The 15,302-nt window shown below is 33.2% G+C and overlaps 1 protein-coding gene across 1 annotated transcript in view; it reads right to left on the reverse strand.

Annotated features, from left to right (window-relative positions):
* The window catches only part of LOC134710327 (adenylosuccinate synthetase isozyme 1 C-like), a 98,843-nt gene that overhangs the window by 57,667 nt on the left and 25,874 nt on the right, over window positions 1-15,302 (reverse strand). Inside the window, exons 4-5 of the mRNA XM_063570653.1 lie at window positions 13,359-13,416; window positions 11,895-11,940 (exon numbers count right to left, since the gene is read on the reverse strand). Of these exons, the coding sequence (XP_063426723.1) occupies window positions 11,895-11,940; window positions 13,359-13,416 (104 nt within the window). The remainder of the gene's footprint in view (window positions 1-11,894; window positions 11,941-13,358; window positions 13,417-15,302) is intronic.

Here is a 15,302-nt window from a genome sequence, read left to right on the forward strand (position 1 = left end):
CATTTCATTGCATATAAGAAAATAACCATCACTGGAAGCTAACCAATCAAATTTCTCCCCTTATTTTTTCTGTGTACAAATTCAACTCAGTGCAAGGTTTAGTCACCATGTAACCTCAAGATTATTAAATATTCTATAGAAATCCCAAATAAAAAAATAATGGTGCTTTGAAATACCCAAGACATATGTTTATGACACAGAAATCTTTAACTGCAATAAAATGTAGGATTAATTACCTACAACTGTCAAATTCAAGGGAATATTTTTTTCGACCTATTTTCGTATACAACCGGATGTAACGTACCATGATTTGGTGGTATTACACCTTAAATAACCTCTATAATTTATTTTTAGTCATGTTGGTGGTTGGCAGTATGGATCATCAGACACAATTTTGTTGTGAAACCTTTGCGCCCTAAAACACCAAAGGCTATTTCTAAAAGTATTTGGCAACCTTTGCTGCTTAGGAGCTTGTGAATGTGGCGAATGAAGTTTATCTATCAAGTTGAAGTGTTTTGACAGTTGCTAGACCTTCAAATTCATTTATACGATTGGCAAACTAAAACATTATTATGACAACTTCGATATTTCAGTGTGTTGAAACTGTTAACATAAATACAATCCCCATCATACTTGCTTTACATTCTTGATATTGCAAAGAAAGGGGATGGGATTGATAAAAAAATATTTTTCTTTATGTTTTATCTTCCTCGATCCATGAATGCTTTTTCAATCAAAATTTAGGATTGACATTATATTTCTTGTCCAGATTTGAAAGCAATATTTTGTATACCACTCTGAATGTTCAACAAGTTTGGTCAGAAGGCAAATTATGATATAAAATTTCAAGATAGAAAAGATTTAAGGGCTAAATAATTAAAACAAGACAAACTAGAGACTCTTAACAGCCTGTGTCACTCACCTTGGTCTATGTGCATATTAAACAAGGCACACAGATGGATTAATGACAAAATTGTGTTTTGGTGATGTGTTTGTAAATATTACTTTACTGAACATTCTTGCTGCTTAACATTATTTCTATCTATAATGAACTTGGCCTAGTAGTGGAATAAAACAAACATTCACAAAATTTATGAAAACTATTGAAAATTAACAAATGGCAATAACTCCTTAAGGGGTCAATTGACCATTTTGATAATATAGACTTATTTGTAGGTCTTACTTTGCCGAACATTATTTCTGTTTACAATTTATCTCTATTTTTAATAATACTAGAACACAACCTCAAAATCGAGGGCATAAACAGGTTGTGAACTGTTGTAGGATGATTTTTTGTAAAAGATGTTATGTATGGAGAACTTCATAAAAGGTATCAAAAGCCCTGTCCCTTTTTCCAAAGTCCGATATTTGTTTCCTTTCTGTTAAATTAATTATTTTCATGTTTTCTGGACTTAGACCACAATTCTTCTTCTCCTTTGCTACAATGCATCTTTTGGTAAAAGTCAAATTGAATTAAAAATTTGCACCGCTTCAAACATGAAATAAATGTAACTGCTTATATATAGACCATTATTTGTCTAATAAAATATGTTTCTAGGACAATCAATCAGTGCTTTTTCTTTTGAAAGCCTTATTAACATACCAATGGTAGGATATGAATCTTGTATAAATGACTAAGACCGACTAAGGCTAATTTGAGGGGTGGTCGGAGGGGTCCTGATCCCGAATTCCCGGTCTTAGAAACATGAAATTCCGAGATGCAGAATTTAAAGAAATTCATATCCAGAAATCAAAAAATATATTCCTGTATCCCGCAAGGATCAATTCCCAAATCCCGAGCTTAAAAACACCCGATAGGACGTTCTATAAAAGGTCCTGCCTACCTCTAATCTCTAACCTACTTTCATTTTTGCCAAATCACTACTTTCACTTTCAACAATAAATTTTTATGCCCCATTTATGGGAATTATGTTTTCTAGTCTGTGCAACCGTGTGTTCGTTCGTTTGTTCGTTTGTTCGTTTGTCTGTCTGTCTGTCCCTCTTCAGGTTAAAGTTTTTGGTCGAGGTAGTATTTGATGAAGTTGAAGTCTAATCAATTCGGAACTTAGAAAATATAGTGCTAATGTGGCATCTGTGTACTATGGACACATTCTTGTTTCCACATGTTTTACTTATTTTAATATATATGCAACTGGTATGAACCCTAAAAATAGAAAACATTTCAAAGAAAACAGTAGACAGAATACAGAGAGTCTCTATATATTAAAGTAGCTTAATCGTAGTTTACATGTAGATAAACGCGAAAAATAATTGTCCTCTCTAAGGAGGTATAATATTTGTGGCTCTTGCGATCTAAACACCATGATATGGAGAATGCTCTGATTGGCTTATTTATTTTTCATTTTTGTTATCTATCATACGATTGGTTGTACTTGTACATGTTTCAAACCAGAAGTCTTATCTATGACTAAAAGTCAGTCTGGTGACGGAATCAATATCCAGACTCCTTTTTTGTCGTTTTCTCCAAAAATAACTCAATCTGAATAATCATAAGAATGGATGACAAATGCAACTATGCATGTTACCTATAGAACACAGAGGCATGATGATTAATCTATTGTGGAAGTAAGAGAAGCGACACACAAAATGAGGTCTTCTTGTTTAATAGTATAGATTCAAGATAATAACCAAAAGTTGCAAAATTTTCTTAAAATTACCAATTCATGGGCAGCAACCCATAAACAGGTTGTCCAATTCATCTGAAAAATTCAGAGATAGATGTTGATCTTATATTCATGTCAGATTTGCTCTAAATGCTTTAGTTGTTTAGTAGAAATTGCTAATACGTTCAATACTTATTTCACCTCATGTGTTGAAAAATTAAGGCATAGTAGGGCACCAAGCAACTCAAATTTTAATACTCTGACAAACTATGTACAAATGAAATTCTTGAAAAAAAGGCATAATAAATTCATTATTCCACCAGTAAAAGTTTCAGAACTATTTGCTGAAATAACTAAACTAGATGTTAAGACATCTTGTGGTTCTGACAATATAGGTCCAAAGATTTTAAAACTGAGTGCTCCTTTCATAGCATCTTCCTTAACCCTTACCATGCGGAATTGTTTTTAGAAAATGTCTAATTTTCGTTTATTTGCAAAAATATGCAAATCATATGCAAATGAGCTTAGCCCTGTTGCTGTAGCATATTGAATTCTTTAAATCTAATATAGGTGATCACAGGGTGGGGTGGTCGGGGTGAGGAGGCGGAATTTTTTTTGCGGGAATTTGCCCCAAAGAGGGTCATTAGATGCAAAAAGCGTCAATTTTGCCGATTTTTCACCCCTTCTCTTGACCCAGAAGACCCAGGGTTGCTGGTTAAGGTATCCAGCTGTAGCCTGCGTGTGGAGTGGACCCTAGTGAACAAATTGACCCCAACAGTTGTTAGATCGGAGTGAATCTGATCTTGATTCATCAGTCTACAGAAGGTCATTTGGACCCAAAATACCGAATTTCACGATTTTTGCCGATTTTGGACTTCGAATGGACCCAAAACCGGAAGTAGTTGTTTCCTATGCGTATTTCAATAATAATAATGATCAGTAGTTATATGGCCGTGAGTTTGCACTATCTTTGCCAGTTTTATGCCTCTGAACTCCTTGTGTAAGATACAGATGTGAAGCCTACCCCTCCAGAAAACCGAGTTTTAGCCAATTTCAATTTTCCAAGTCCGTATTTGTGCTCAAAATGCTACTTATACATGAGAAACGTGAATATGGATAGCCTCAGGTTGACGGGACATACATAACTTTCAAAATAAGTATCATAAAGTGGACTTCTAAAAGTATGGAACGCCATTGGAGCCAAATAACGGTTATTAGGGTCCGCCCGTCAAAAGACGGGCACCGCATGGTAAGGGTTAACATACATTTTTAATCGAATGATTGATACTAGTATTTATCCATCTGTTTTAAAAAATGCCAAAGTAGCTCCAATTTTCAAATCAGGTGAAAAAAATGTAGCTAGCAATTATAGACCAATATCTGTTTTGCCAACATTATCAAAATTAATAGAGAGACATGTATCTAAACATCTGTATAAATATTTGACAAAGTTTGATATTTTACACCCTTCTCAGTCTGGTTTTAGACCCAACCATTCATGTCAAACTGCCCTCATTAATATTATTGATAAATGGCTACATGAAATGAATAATGGATATATCAATTTGGCAGTCCTCTTGGATTTTAAGAAAGCTTTTGATGTTGTTGATCATGAAATTCTATGTAAAAAACTTCTAATTTATGGCTTCCATGAAGATACTGTTGATTTTTTTAAATCATATTTGAGTGAAAGAACACAGCAAGTACATATAAATAATCAGTTTTCTGAAAAAAAAGTTTATAAATTTTGGTGTTCCACAGGGCTCAATACTTGGTCCAATTTTGTTTGTTTTGTTTATAAATGACCTTCCATTACACATCAAAAACTGCCATACAGACCTGTATGCTGATGACACAACTATGCATACATCAGGAAAGACTATTGCTGATATGCAATTAAAAGTACAAGATGATCTCCAATGTGTTGAAAAATGGTGTCATGAAAATAGCATGTTCATAAATTCGGAAAAGACGAAATGTATGGTTATAGGTACAAGACAAAGGCTACGTTTAAATCAAGCAGAACCAGTACTAACTATTGAAAATAATATTCTTAAAAAATCATCAATTGAAAAACTTTTAGGTGTTAGAATTGACTCTAATCTGTCCTGGACAGGCCATATTAATTACTTATGTTCATCAATTTCATCTAGACTTTTTTTACTCTCTAAAATCAAGAAATTTCTAAATATTGATCTTAGAAAATTATTTTATAATGGTTATATTCTCCCACTGATAGATTATTGTTGTATTATTTGGAGTGGTTGTGCTAAAAATGAGCTAGTCAGAATAATAAAATTGCAGAAAAGGGCTGCAAGAATTATTTTAGATGCTGATCCACTTTCATCATCAGCTCCACTGTTTAAACAGCTTGGATGGATGACAGTAGAGAACAGAATCTCATACCACAAATCAGTTTTGATGCAGAAATGCCTTAAAAATGAAGCCCCTGTATATCTCACCGAAAAATTTAAAGAAATGCCAGAAATAAAGCAATATTGTTTGAGAAATGCCTCTTGCAAAAATTTACAAATTCCAAAAGCCAAAACAGAGCTTTATAAAAAATCTTTTATATATTCAGGATCTATTTTATGGAATAATTTACCAATATCCATGAAAAAATCAACATCAAGTACAAGCTCATTAAAAAAAGATTTAAAAAATTACTGGTTGGAACATTAAGAAGCTGTGTTTTTTTATATGCATAATTATTTTCACACACTTACTCAAACTTGTTATTGTTGATGTTATTACTATAAATATATGTCATATGTGAATTTGTAATTTTTACCTGTTGTGAAAATTGTATACTTCACTTTTTATTTCATTATTCATGTATGTGTGTCTGTTTGATATTTTGTAATTGTTTGTTATATTTCATTGTATTTCATGAGGGCCTCAGGGAAGATTAGCTTTATAGCTAACTGTGTAACCCTCTTTAAATAAAGAATTATTATTATTATTTCTCATCACTTGGCGTCCGGCGTCCGTCGTCGTCCGTCGTCGTCGTCCGTCGTCGTTAACTTTTACAAAAATCTTCTCCTCTGAAACTACTGGGCCAAATCAAACCAAACTTGGCCACAATCATCATTGGGGTATCTAGTTTAAAAAATGTGTGGCGTGACCCGGTCAACCAACCAAGATGGCCGCCACGGCTAAAAATAGAACATAGGGGTAAAATGCAGTTTTTGGCTTATAACTCAAAAACCAAAGCATTTAGAGCAAATCTGACAAGGGGTAAAAATGTTTATCAGGTCAAGATCTATCTGCCCTGAAATTTTCAGATGAATCGGTCAATCGGTTGTTGGGTTGCTGCCCCTGAATTGGTAATTTTGAAGAAATTTTGCTGTTTTTGGTTATTATCTTGAATATTATTATAGTTAGAGATAAACTGTAAACAGCAATAATGTTCAGCAAAGTAAGATCTACAAATAAGTCAACATGACCAAAATGGTCAGTTGACCTGTTTAGGAGTTATTGCCCTTTATAGTCAATTTTTAACCATTTTCGTTAATTAAAGTAATCTTTTACAAAAATCTTCTCCTCTGAAACTACTTGGCCAAATTAATCCAAACTTGGCCACAATCATCTTTTGGGTATCTAGTTTAAAAAATGTGTGGCGTGACCTGGTCAACCAACCAAGATGGCCGCCACGGCTAAAAATAGAACAAAGGGGTAAAATGCAGTTTTTGGCTTATAACTCAAAAACCAAAGCATTTTGAGGAAATCTGACAAAGGATAAACATGTTTATCAGGTCAAGATCTATCTGCCCTAAAGTTTTCAGATGAATCGGTCAATCGGTTGTTGGGTTGCTGCCCCTGAATTGGTAATTTTGAGGAAATTTTGCTGTTTTTGGTTATTATCTTGAATATTATTATAGATAGAGATACACTGTAAACAGCAATAATGTTCAGCAAAGTAAGATCTACAAATAAGTCAACATGACCAAAATGGTCAGTTGACCCGTTTATGAGTTATTGCCCTTTATAGTCAATTTTTAACCATTTTTCGTAAATTAAAGTTATCTTTTACAAAAATCTTCTCCTCTGAAACTACTTGGCCAAATTAATCCAAACTTGGCCACAATCATCTTTGGGGTATCTAGTTTAAAAAATGTGTGGCGTGACCTGGTCAACCAACCAAGATGGCCGCCACCGCTAAAAATAGAACATAGGGGTAAAATGCAGTTTTTGGCTTATAGCTCAAAAACCAAAGCATTTTGAGGAAATCTGACATGGGATAAAAATGTTTATCAGGTCAAGAACTATCTGCACTGAAATTTTCAGATGAATCGGTCAATCGGTTGTTGGGTTGCTGCCCCTGAATTGGTAATTTTGAGGAAATTTTGCTGTTTTTGGTTATTATCTTGAATATTATTATAGATAGAGATAAATTGTAAACAGCAATAATGTTCAGCAAAGTAAGATCTACAAATAAGTCAACATGACCTAAATGGTCAATTGACCCCTTAAGGAGTTATTGCCCTTTATAGTCAATTTTTAACAATTTTCATTAATTTGGTAAATTTATGTAAATTTTTACCAAATATAGTTCTCTGTTACTAATGGGCAAAGTTCATGATAGATATAATTGTAAGAAGCAAAATTGTTCAGTAAAGTAAGAACTTCAAACACATCACCATCACCAAAATACAATTTTGTCATGAATCCATTTGTGTCCTTTGTTTAATATGCACATAGACCAAGGTGAGCGACACAGGCTCTTTAGAGCCTCTAGTTATTATTATTATTTGTTGCTCACCTTGGTCTATGTGAATATTAAACAAAGGAAGCAGATGGATTCATGACAAAATTGTGTTTTGGTGATGGTGATGTGTTTGTACATCTTACTTTACTGAACATTCTTGCTGCTTACAATTATCTCTATCTATAATGAACTTGGCCAAGTAGTTTCAGTGGAAAATGTTAGTAAAAATTTACAAATTTTATGAAAATTGTTAAAAAAATTGACTATAAAGCAGGGCTCACACTACTTCAGAATTATAGGGAGAAGTGACTTCTCTTTTTGAAACTGATAGGGAGAAGTGTTGAGATTTGAAAGAGAAGTGGTCATTCGTGCGGTGCATTACAATGTTTGGATTTTACTGTAGTATAAACGGTCATTTGTAAATAATGTTCTTTTTATATTGTTCAATTTTATCTGAGTATTCAATTAAAGTATCATTTCAATTTAAAAGTTGTTTAAATTTTACTAAGGGCCTTGTGCAATGTTGTGAGAAACTACCAACTAAATATCAAGCACTATTTTTTTTTTTTTAAAAAGGTAAAGAAATTATAAAATAACAATTACAATTTAATTAAAAACTAGCTTGTGTATGAAATTCAGTGTTTCTCATCAAAAGATATATAAAGGTAAGCTGGGCCATAATATATTGACATTAGTGTTATAGTCTAAGAGTTAAGCAACTTTACAATAGTTTACGACAATCCATTTAAATTATAGGGAATGATATACACCAATAAATGATGAGTTTATTTAGATGTAACCAAAATCTTTTAATGCATGTGGAATGCGTAATTTTCCCTTTTGGGATCAATATTCTTCTGTCAGCTGTTCCATTCGTGCGTCCGTAGTAATTTTTGTAAAAATACGGATTTTGGTCATAGATGGTCCGTTTCCGATCCATAGTTTAAAAATCGGTCAATGGCGGACGATTGCAAGAAAATTTACAAAAATAAACGATGTTTGACAAGTTATTTGGAAAGGATCATGACGTTTTTAATGCAATAAATGGATTGATAATTTACTGGAGGCAACTGTTATCACGTTTAAATGAAGTAACAAACTTATTTTGCAGCCGAAAGTTAGGTTGATTTACGTTTTTGAGTAACAAAGACCGGAACTTTCGGAAGTGCACAAAGTGATAAAAAGTTGTATTTTTATTAAATAACTTGCTACACACTGCAAAAACAATGCTTCATCCTCTTTTCATAAGATAATGAATCGATTTTGTCTTAATTTCTTTAATTATCAATAAAAAGTTGATGTTTCATCAACTTGGTAAAAATTGAAAATGTCTGATGACGGAAGCGACTGAAAAAGAGTATCGTAAACAACAGGGCGACTTGTCTTCGCTTTTGGGGGTCGGAGAAAGCGAAATGACAGTCGAGAAAGCGACTTCTTCACCCAAGTCGCCTGGTAGCGTGAGCCCTGTATAAAGGACAATAACTCCTTAGGTGGTCAATCGACCATTTCGGTTATATTGACTTATTTTTAGGTCTTACTTTGCTGAACATTATTGCTGTTTACAGTTTATCTCTAGCTATAATAATATTCAAGATAATAACCAGAAACAGCAAAATTTCCTTCAAATTACGAATTCAGGTGCAGCAACCCAACAACATGTTGTCTGATTCACCTGAAAATTTCAGAGCAGATAGATATTGACCTGATAAATAATTTTACCCCATGTCAGATTTGCTCTTAATGCTTTGGTTTTTGAGTTACAAGCCAAAAACTGCTTTTTACCCCATATGTTCTTTTTTTAGCCATGGTGGCCATCTTGGTTGGTTGGACAAGTTGGGATTAATTTGGCCAAGTAATTTCAGAGGAGAAGATTTTTGTAAAGGATTACTAAGATTTACAAATAATGGTTAAAAATTGACTATAAAGGGCAATAACTCCTAAAGGGGTCAACTGACCATTTCGGTCATGTTGACTTATTTGTAAATCTTACTTTGCTGAACATTATTGCTGTTTCCAGTTTATCTCTATATATAATAATATTCAAGATAATAACCAAAAACAGCAAAATTTCCTTAAAATAACCAATTCAGGGGCAGCAACCCAACAACGGGTTGTCCGATTCATCTGAAATTTTAAGGGCAGATAGAAATTGACCTGATAAACATTTTTACCTCATGTCAGATTTCCTCTAAATGCTTTGGTTTTTGAGTTATAAGCCAAAATTTTACACCTTTGTTATATTTTTAGCCGTGGGGGCCATCTTGGTTAGTTGACGGGGTCAAGCCACATATTTTTAAAACTACATACCCAAATGATGATTGTGGCCAAGTTTGGTTCAATTTGGCCTAGTAGTTTCAGAGGAGAAGATTTTTGTAAAAGCTAACGACGACGGATGACCACGACGAAGACGGACGACCACGACGAAGCCGGACGCCAAGTGATGAGAAAAGATCACTTGGCCCTATGGGCCAGGTGAGCTCAAAAATGTCCTTCTAGATTCTAGCTTTTGATCATAAACAAGCTTCTGTTCAAGTTTGGTACAAATCCAAAATAGTATAAGAAAGTTATTAAAATTTTAAAAGTTAAACCACAGAGTGAATGTGTGGTTTCACAGCAAATCTATGTCAATTTAAAAGTAAAATACGAAAAAAAAAGATTTTTTTTTTTTCAAAATTTCCTTCTAGATACTAGCTTTTGATCATAAACAAGCTTCTGTCCAAGTTTTGTACAAATGCAAAATAGTATAGAAACCACAGAGTGAATGTGTTGTTTCCTGGCATAAAATTTAAGTCCATTAAAAAGTAAAATACGGAAAAATGGATTTCTTTTTTACAAAATTTACTTCTGGATACCATCTTATGATCATAAAAAAAAGGCTTCCATCCAAGTTTGGTACCAACCCAGGGTAGTTTAAGAAAGTTATTAAAATTTTAAAAACCTTAACCAGAGTAAATGTAATATTTTCCGGCAGAAAACCTGACCCCATTTATAAGTAAAATAGGGAAAAAATGGAATTTTATTTTTACAAAATTTACTTCTGGATACTTTTGATCTTAAACAAGCTATTGTTCAAGTTTAGTAGAAATCCAGTATAGTTTGAGAAAGTTATTAAAATTTCAAAAACTTTAACCACAGAGTGAATATTTGTGGACGCCACGGACGCCGACGACATGTAGGATCACTTAGTCTCGCTTTTTCACTAAAGTCGAAGGCTTGACAAAAAGGTATTATTATACAAATGCATCTGTTTTTAAATTAGTTCAATTATTGTCAACAAAGAATGTATCGGAATTGTCTAATTTAGGAAAATATCTGAAATACGCCACAGATATAAAATTTTCATGACAATCTTCTGAATGATTTATACTACGTAGTCTTGCCTCCGATTGTATTTAAAATGTTCTGTTATGATATACATGCACATATCTATGATATACCTATAAGCTGTATTGCTTTTGGTTTGAAATAAACTATAAACAAGATACCCTTATAAGGAGCACTTAGATTAAGATTGAAGGTATTTGGCCTAGTAGTTTCAGGAGAAGATTTTTGAAATTGTTTACAACAGACAACGAAATTACCAATTTAGTGGCAGCGACCCAACAACAGTTTGTTTGATTTGTCTGAAAATTTCAGGGCTGGTAGATTGGAACCTGTTTAACATGTTTACCTCATGTCAGATTTGCTCCAATTGCTTTAGTTTTTGAGATATAAGCCAAAAACTGGATTTGACCCCTATGATCTATTTTAGCCATGGCAGCCATGTTTGTTGGTGTATCAAAACTTCAGCTGAATTTATAAACTAGATACCCTAAGGAACATTCATTGAAAGTTTGAATATATTTTGCTCAGAAGTTTCAGGAGGAGATTTTTAAATAGTTTAGGACGAAGAAAGATGCTAAGTGATGGCATAAGCTCACATGGAGCCCTTTGGGCCCGATAAGCTAAAAATTCTGTATAATGATTTGTTGTGGAATGACGGACAAGGGTAAAACTATATGGCCCTGGCAACTTCTTTGTGGAGCTTTGTTCCTGGGCCATAATGATAGGTCAGAGCATTTTCTTGAGCTACAGGTTATGATAATAAGCCATGTTTTGTATAGAATATACCTGTAGGAAAAAACATCATAATGTGATTAGAAGTTTAACTAAATGATAGAATTGTAAAATAAAATATGGAAGATAGCTTTTAGACAATGTTTTGAGAATACCCAAACAAAGGGTAGAGGTCACTGTATGGTTTTTTTATTTAGTTAAAATATAATATAGCAAAATTTCATGTAGACTCCTTCACTTACTATTTCAGAGTAACCTCCCCTTAAAATGCCATTTTAAAAACACTAGACATCAAGCAAAAATAATATAATCTTGTAAAATACTAATATTAATCTTTTAGATTTGTTCTTTTACATAAAAATTCACACTAGTTATCTGCATTCCTCAGCAAATTTGATTGAAAAACTTGACCTTAGGTTCTCTGTTATTTACAATCTAAGATGGAATAAGACGCCCATACTACCCTAAACCTCAGATTATCTCAATTAAATGTATACTGTGCATACCTTGCATGAATATGTTGGACCTATTCCTTTCTTTGTGGTTCCAATACTGAAAAAGAAAAAAATATTTCTACTTTCTAATTTTTTCTTCCCCATGTCCTTTAAAACACAATTTAATTGAATTTAAGTTTAATTTGAAACATGTTATTTTTTATACTTCATTTCATCCTGATCAGATCTTTCAAAAAATTAGTCATATGAAACTTCAAATTAAAAAAAAAATGATGCATGTGTTTTATAACTAAATGTCTAGGTTTTATGTTAAAACTTATGTACATATATGTGCTGTTTTTTTAAAATTCCAAATTTAGAACCATCTGTCTTCAGACGACGCTGATGGCAAGGATGACGTGATACCCATATACCACCGCAAAATTTTTTGCAGTTGTATATAAACAATTAGCCAATGGGTTTTCTGTATGAAATGAACTCAGTGTGACTTTTTTCAGTTCAGTGAATCATGCACAGAAGACTAAGTTTATGATATATGCATGTGTTGGTTCAAGAAATGGATAAACATTATTTTACACCAGTCACTTGTTTTATTTGACTTTTAATTGACTGATTTTAATCTCCTTTGTGCATGCATCTAAAATAAGACCAGAAAATATCTTATCAGTCCAAGTAACTAGAGGCTCTTAAGAGCCTGTGTCGCTCAAATTGGTCTATGTGTATATTTAACAAAGGAAGCAGATGGATTCATGATAAAATTGTGTTTTGGTGATGGTGATGTGTTTGTACTGAACATTCTGGCTGCTTACAATTATCTCTATCTAAATAAACTTGGCCCAGTAGTTTCAGTGGAAAATGTTAATAAAAATTTACAAATTTTATGAAAATTGTTAAAAATTGACTATAAAGGACAATAACTCCTTAGGGGGTCAATTGACCATTTCGGTCACTTGACTTATTTGTCAATCTTACTATGCTGAACATTATTGCTGTTTACAGTTTATCTCTATCTATAATAATATTCTACATTTTACCCCTATGTTCTATTTTTAGCCATGGCTACCATCTTGATTGGTTGGCCCGGTCACGGGACACAATTTTTTAACTAGATACCCTAATGATGATTTTGGCCGTGTTTGGTTAAATTTGACCCAGTAGTTTCAGAGGAGAAGATTATTGTAAAAGTTAACGATGACGGACGACGGATGCCAAGTGGTGGGAAAATCTCACTTGGCCCTTCGGGCCAGGTGAGCTTAAAACACACCTAACAATATAGCAAGAAGCCTGCTTCAAAATTTATACAATATATATTAATTGTGGTTTCTGTGGAAAATATTCAAACACAATCCAAAATGTGAAGGAATAGGTTTACAGGAAGTTGATGAGTGATGTATTATGAAACTCATTATATGTAATGCATGCTATATGAAACTGGTTCCCAGTTTCAAAAAGGCCTGATCTGTTCAAAGCAACAAATAAATGGGGACTGTGTGACTGTCCATGGGACAAACTTACACATGTTTGCCTCTTCCAGATTCCTGTATTCCATCAACTATCTGATGTATATCAAATACTGAAATAAGAAAAGAAAAACTTACTGATTACAATATAAAAGCAGGGGACAGATAAATACTTTTTGATGCAAAAACTAGAGGCTGCAAAGAGCCTGTGCCCCTAACCTGATATATTTATTCACAATTGATGCATATCAATGCAACTGTTATACTCTTCCTTTAGTTTCAGAGATATAAGCCAAAAAGTTCTATTTTACCCCTACGTTCTTAGCCATGTCTGCCATGTTGGTTAGCAGGCAGGGTCATCAAATAGATACTCTTATGATAATCAGATTGTCAGGCGCGTAGCTCCCTATACGCTAACACGCAGTTGCTTGCACATCAGTTCCGCATGCAAAAAAAATTATTGCTAAATTAAAAATTTATAAATTAAATTTATAAGGAAACACATATGTTGTCACTTTTTTAATTGATGAAATCTCATTAAATAACGGCATTTGTTTTCAAAATAGAAGTTTATTGGAGATCATGCATGACAAAATCGGACAGTAACTTGTATCTTTAACAAGATTTGAATTTGTTATACTCAGTCTAATACATGTAGTTTCGGAGCACATTTTACAGAGTACGGTTTATCTGTTTGGAATTAGATGTACCAATCGGCATTAGATTTATCAGAACCCTTCGATATTGTTGAAATTATGCCTAGGCGATGTGTTTGACCAAGTATTTGTATAGTATAGAATTGTATTGTCTTACTATAAAAATCCTTGGTTCGATGGACTTCCAGAGCCACTCATCCTGCAAACACGCCAAAACAGTATTTGAAAGTCTCATTATATTCTTTGTGTCTTATCTGCTTCGATTTTTTTGTGTCTTATCTGCTTATCTGCTGGTTAGAGGTATAGGGGGAGGGTTGAGATCTCACAAACATGTTTAACCCCGCCGCATTTTTGCGCCTGTCCCAAGTCAGGAGCCTCTGGCCTTTGTTAGTCTTGTATTATTTTAATTTTAGTTTCTTGTGTACAATTTGGAAATTAGTATGGCGTTCATTATCACTGAACTAGTATATATTTGTTTAGGGGCCAGCTGAAGGACGCCTCCGGGTGCGGGAATTTCTCGCTACATTGAAGACCTGTTGGTGACCTTCTGCTGTTGTTTTTTTATTTGGTTGGGTTGTTGTCTCTTTGACACATTCCCCATTTCCATTCTCAATTTTATTCCTTGTGTTGTAGGAAATATAACAAACGAACAAATCTCAACATCATTTTGTCTGAGACATACGAAACCTACCTGGAATGTAGGACAGAAAGTCACAGGACAAAAAGTCACAGACAAAAAGTCACAGGGCAAAAAGCCACAATTCATTTTTTCTGATTGTTTTTTTTTAAATAAAAACAATCAGAAAAAATGAATTGTGGCTTTTTAATAAAAAAAGCCCTTGTTTCTACAAAAATATTTTTGTATTTTTCTTGAACTATTGTATATAAACCAACTTTGTAAACAGAATTAATCCAAAAAATATCAAAGATGATTAAATGGTTGTTAAAAAAACAAAATGTCAAAGTGGCTTGGCACTTAAATGGCTTCGTGGTGCCAAGAAATCTGTTTTTTGCACGATTAACATTAAATAAATCTTTATTTTTCAAGTATAATGACACATTTCCTAAACTTTAATATGAATAAATGCATTAAAAAAAAAAAAATCAAGATATTTCTCTTACATATAAGTTAAACAATTGTCAACAGATTATTTGTGACTTTATGTCCTGTGACTTTCTGTCCGTTTACAGTAGTTTTGACCAATTCAATTACAAGATCGCTCGATGGCGAACACGTACTATATGTTATTCAGGTCTATGAATTACACATATATGTTACGGATTACCCCTGACTTAATGTTATTTTCCAGTGCAGGTTTTTGTTCACAACACATATAATTATA

The sequence above is a fragment of the Mytilus trossulus genome, chromosome 3 (assembly GCF_036588685.1).
Source record: "Mytilus trossulus isolate FHL-02 chromosome 3, PNRI_Mtr1.1.1.hap1, whole genome shotgun sequence".
NCBI lineage: Eukaryota > Metazoa > Mollusca > Bivalvia > Mytilida > Mytilidae > Mytilus > Mytilus trossulus.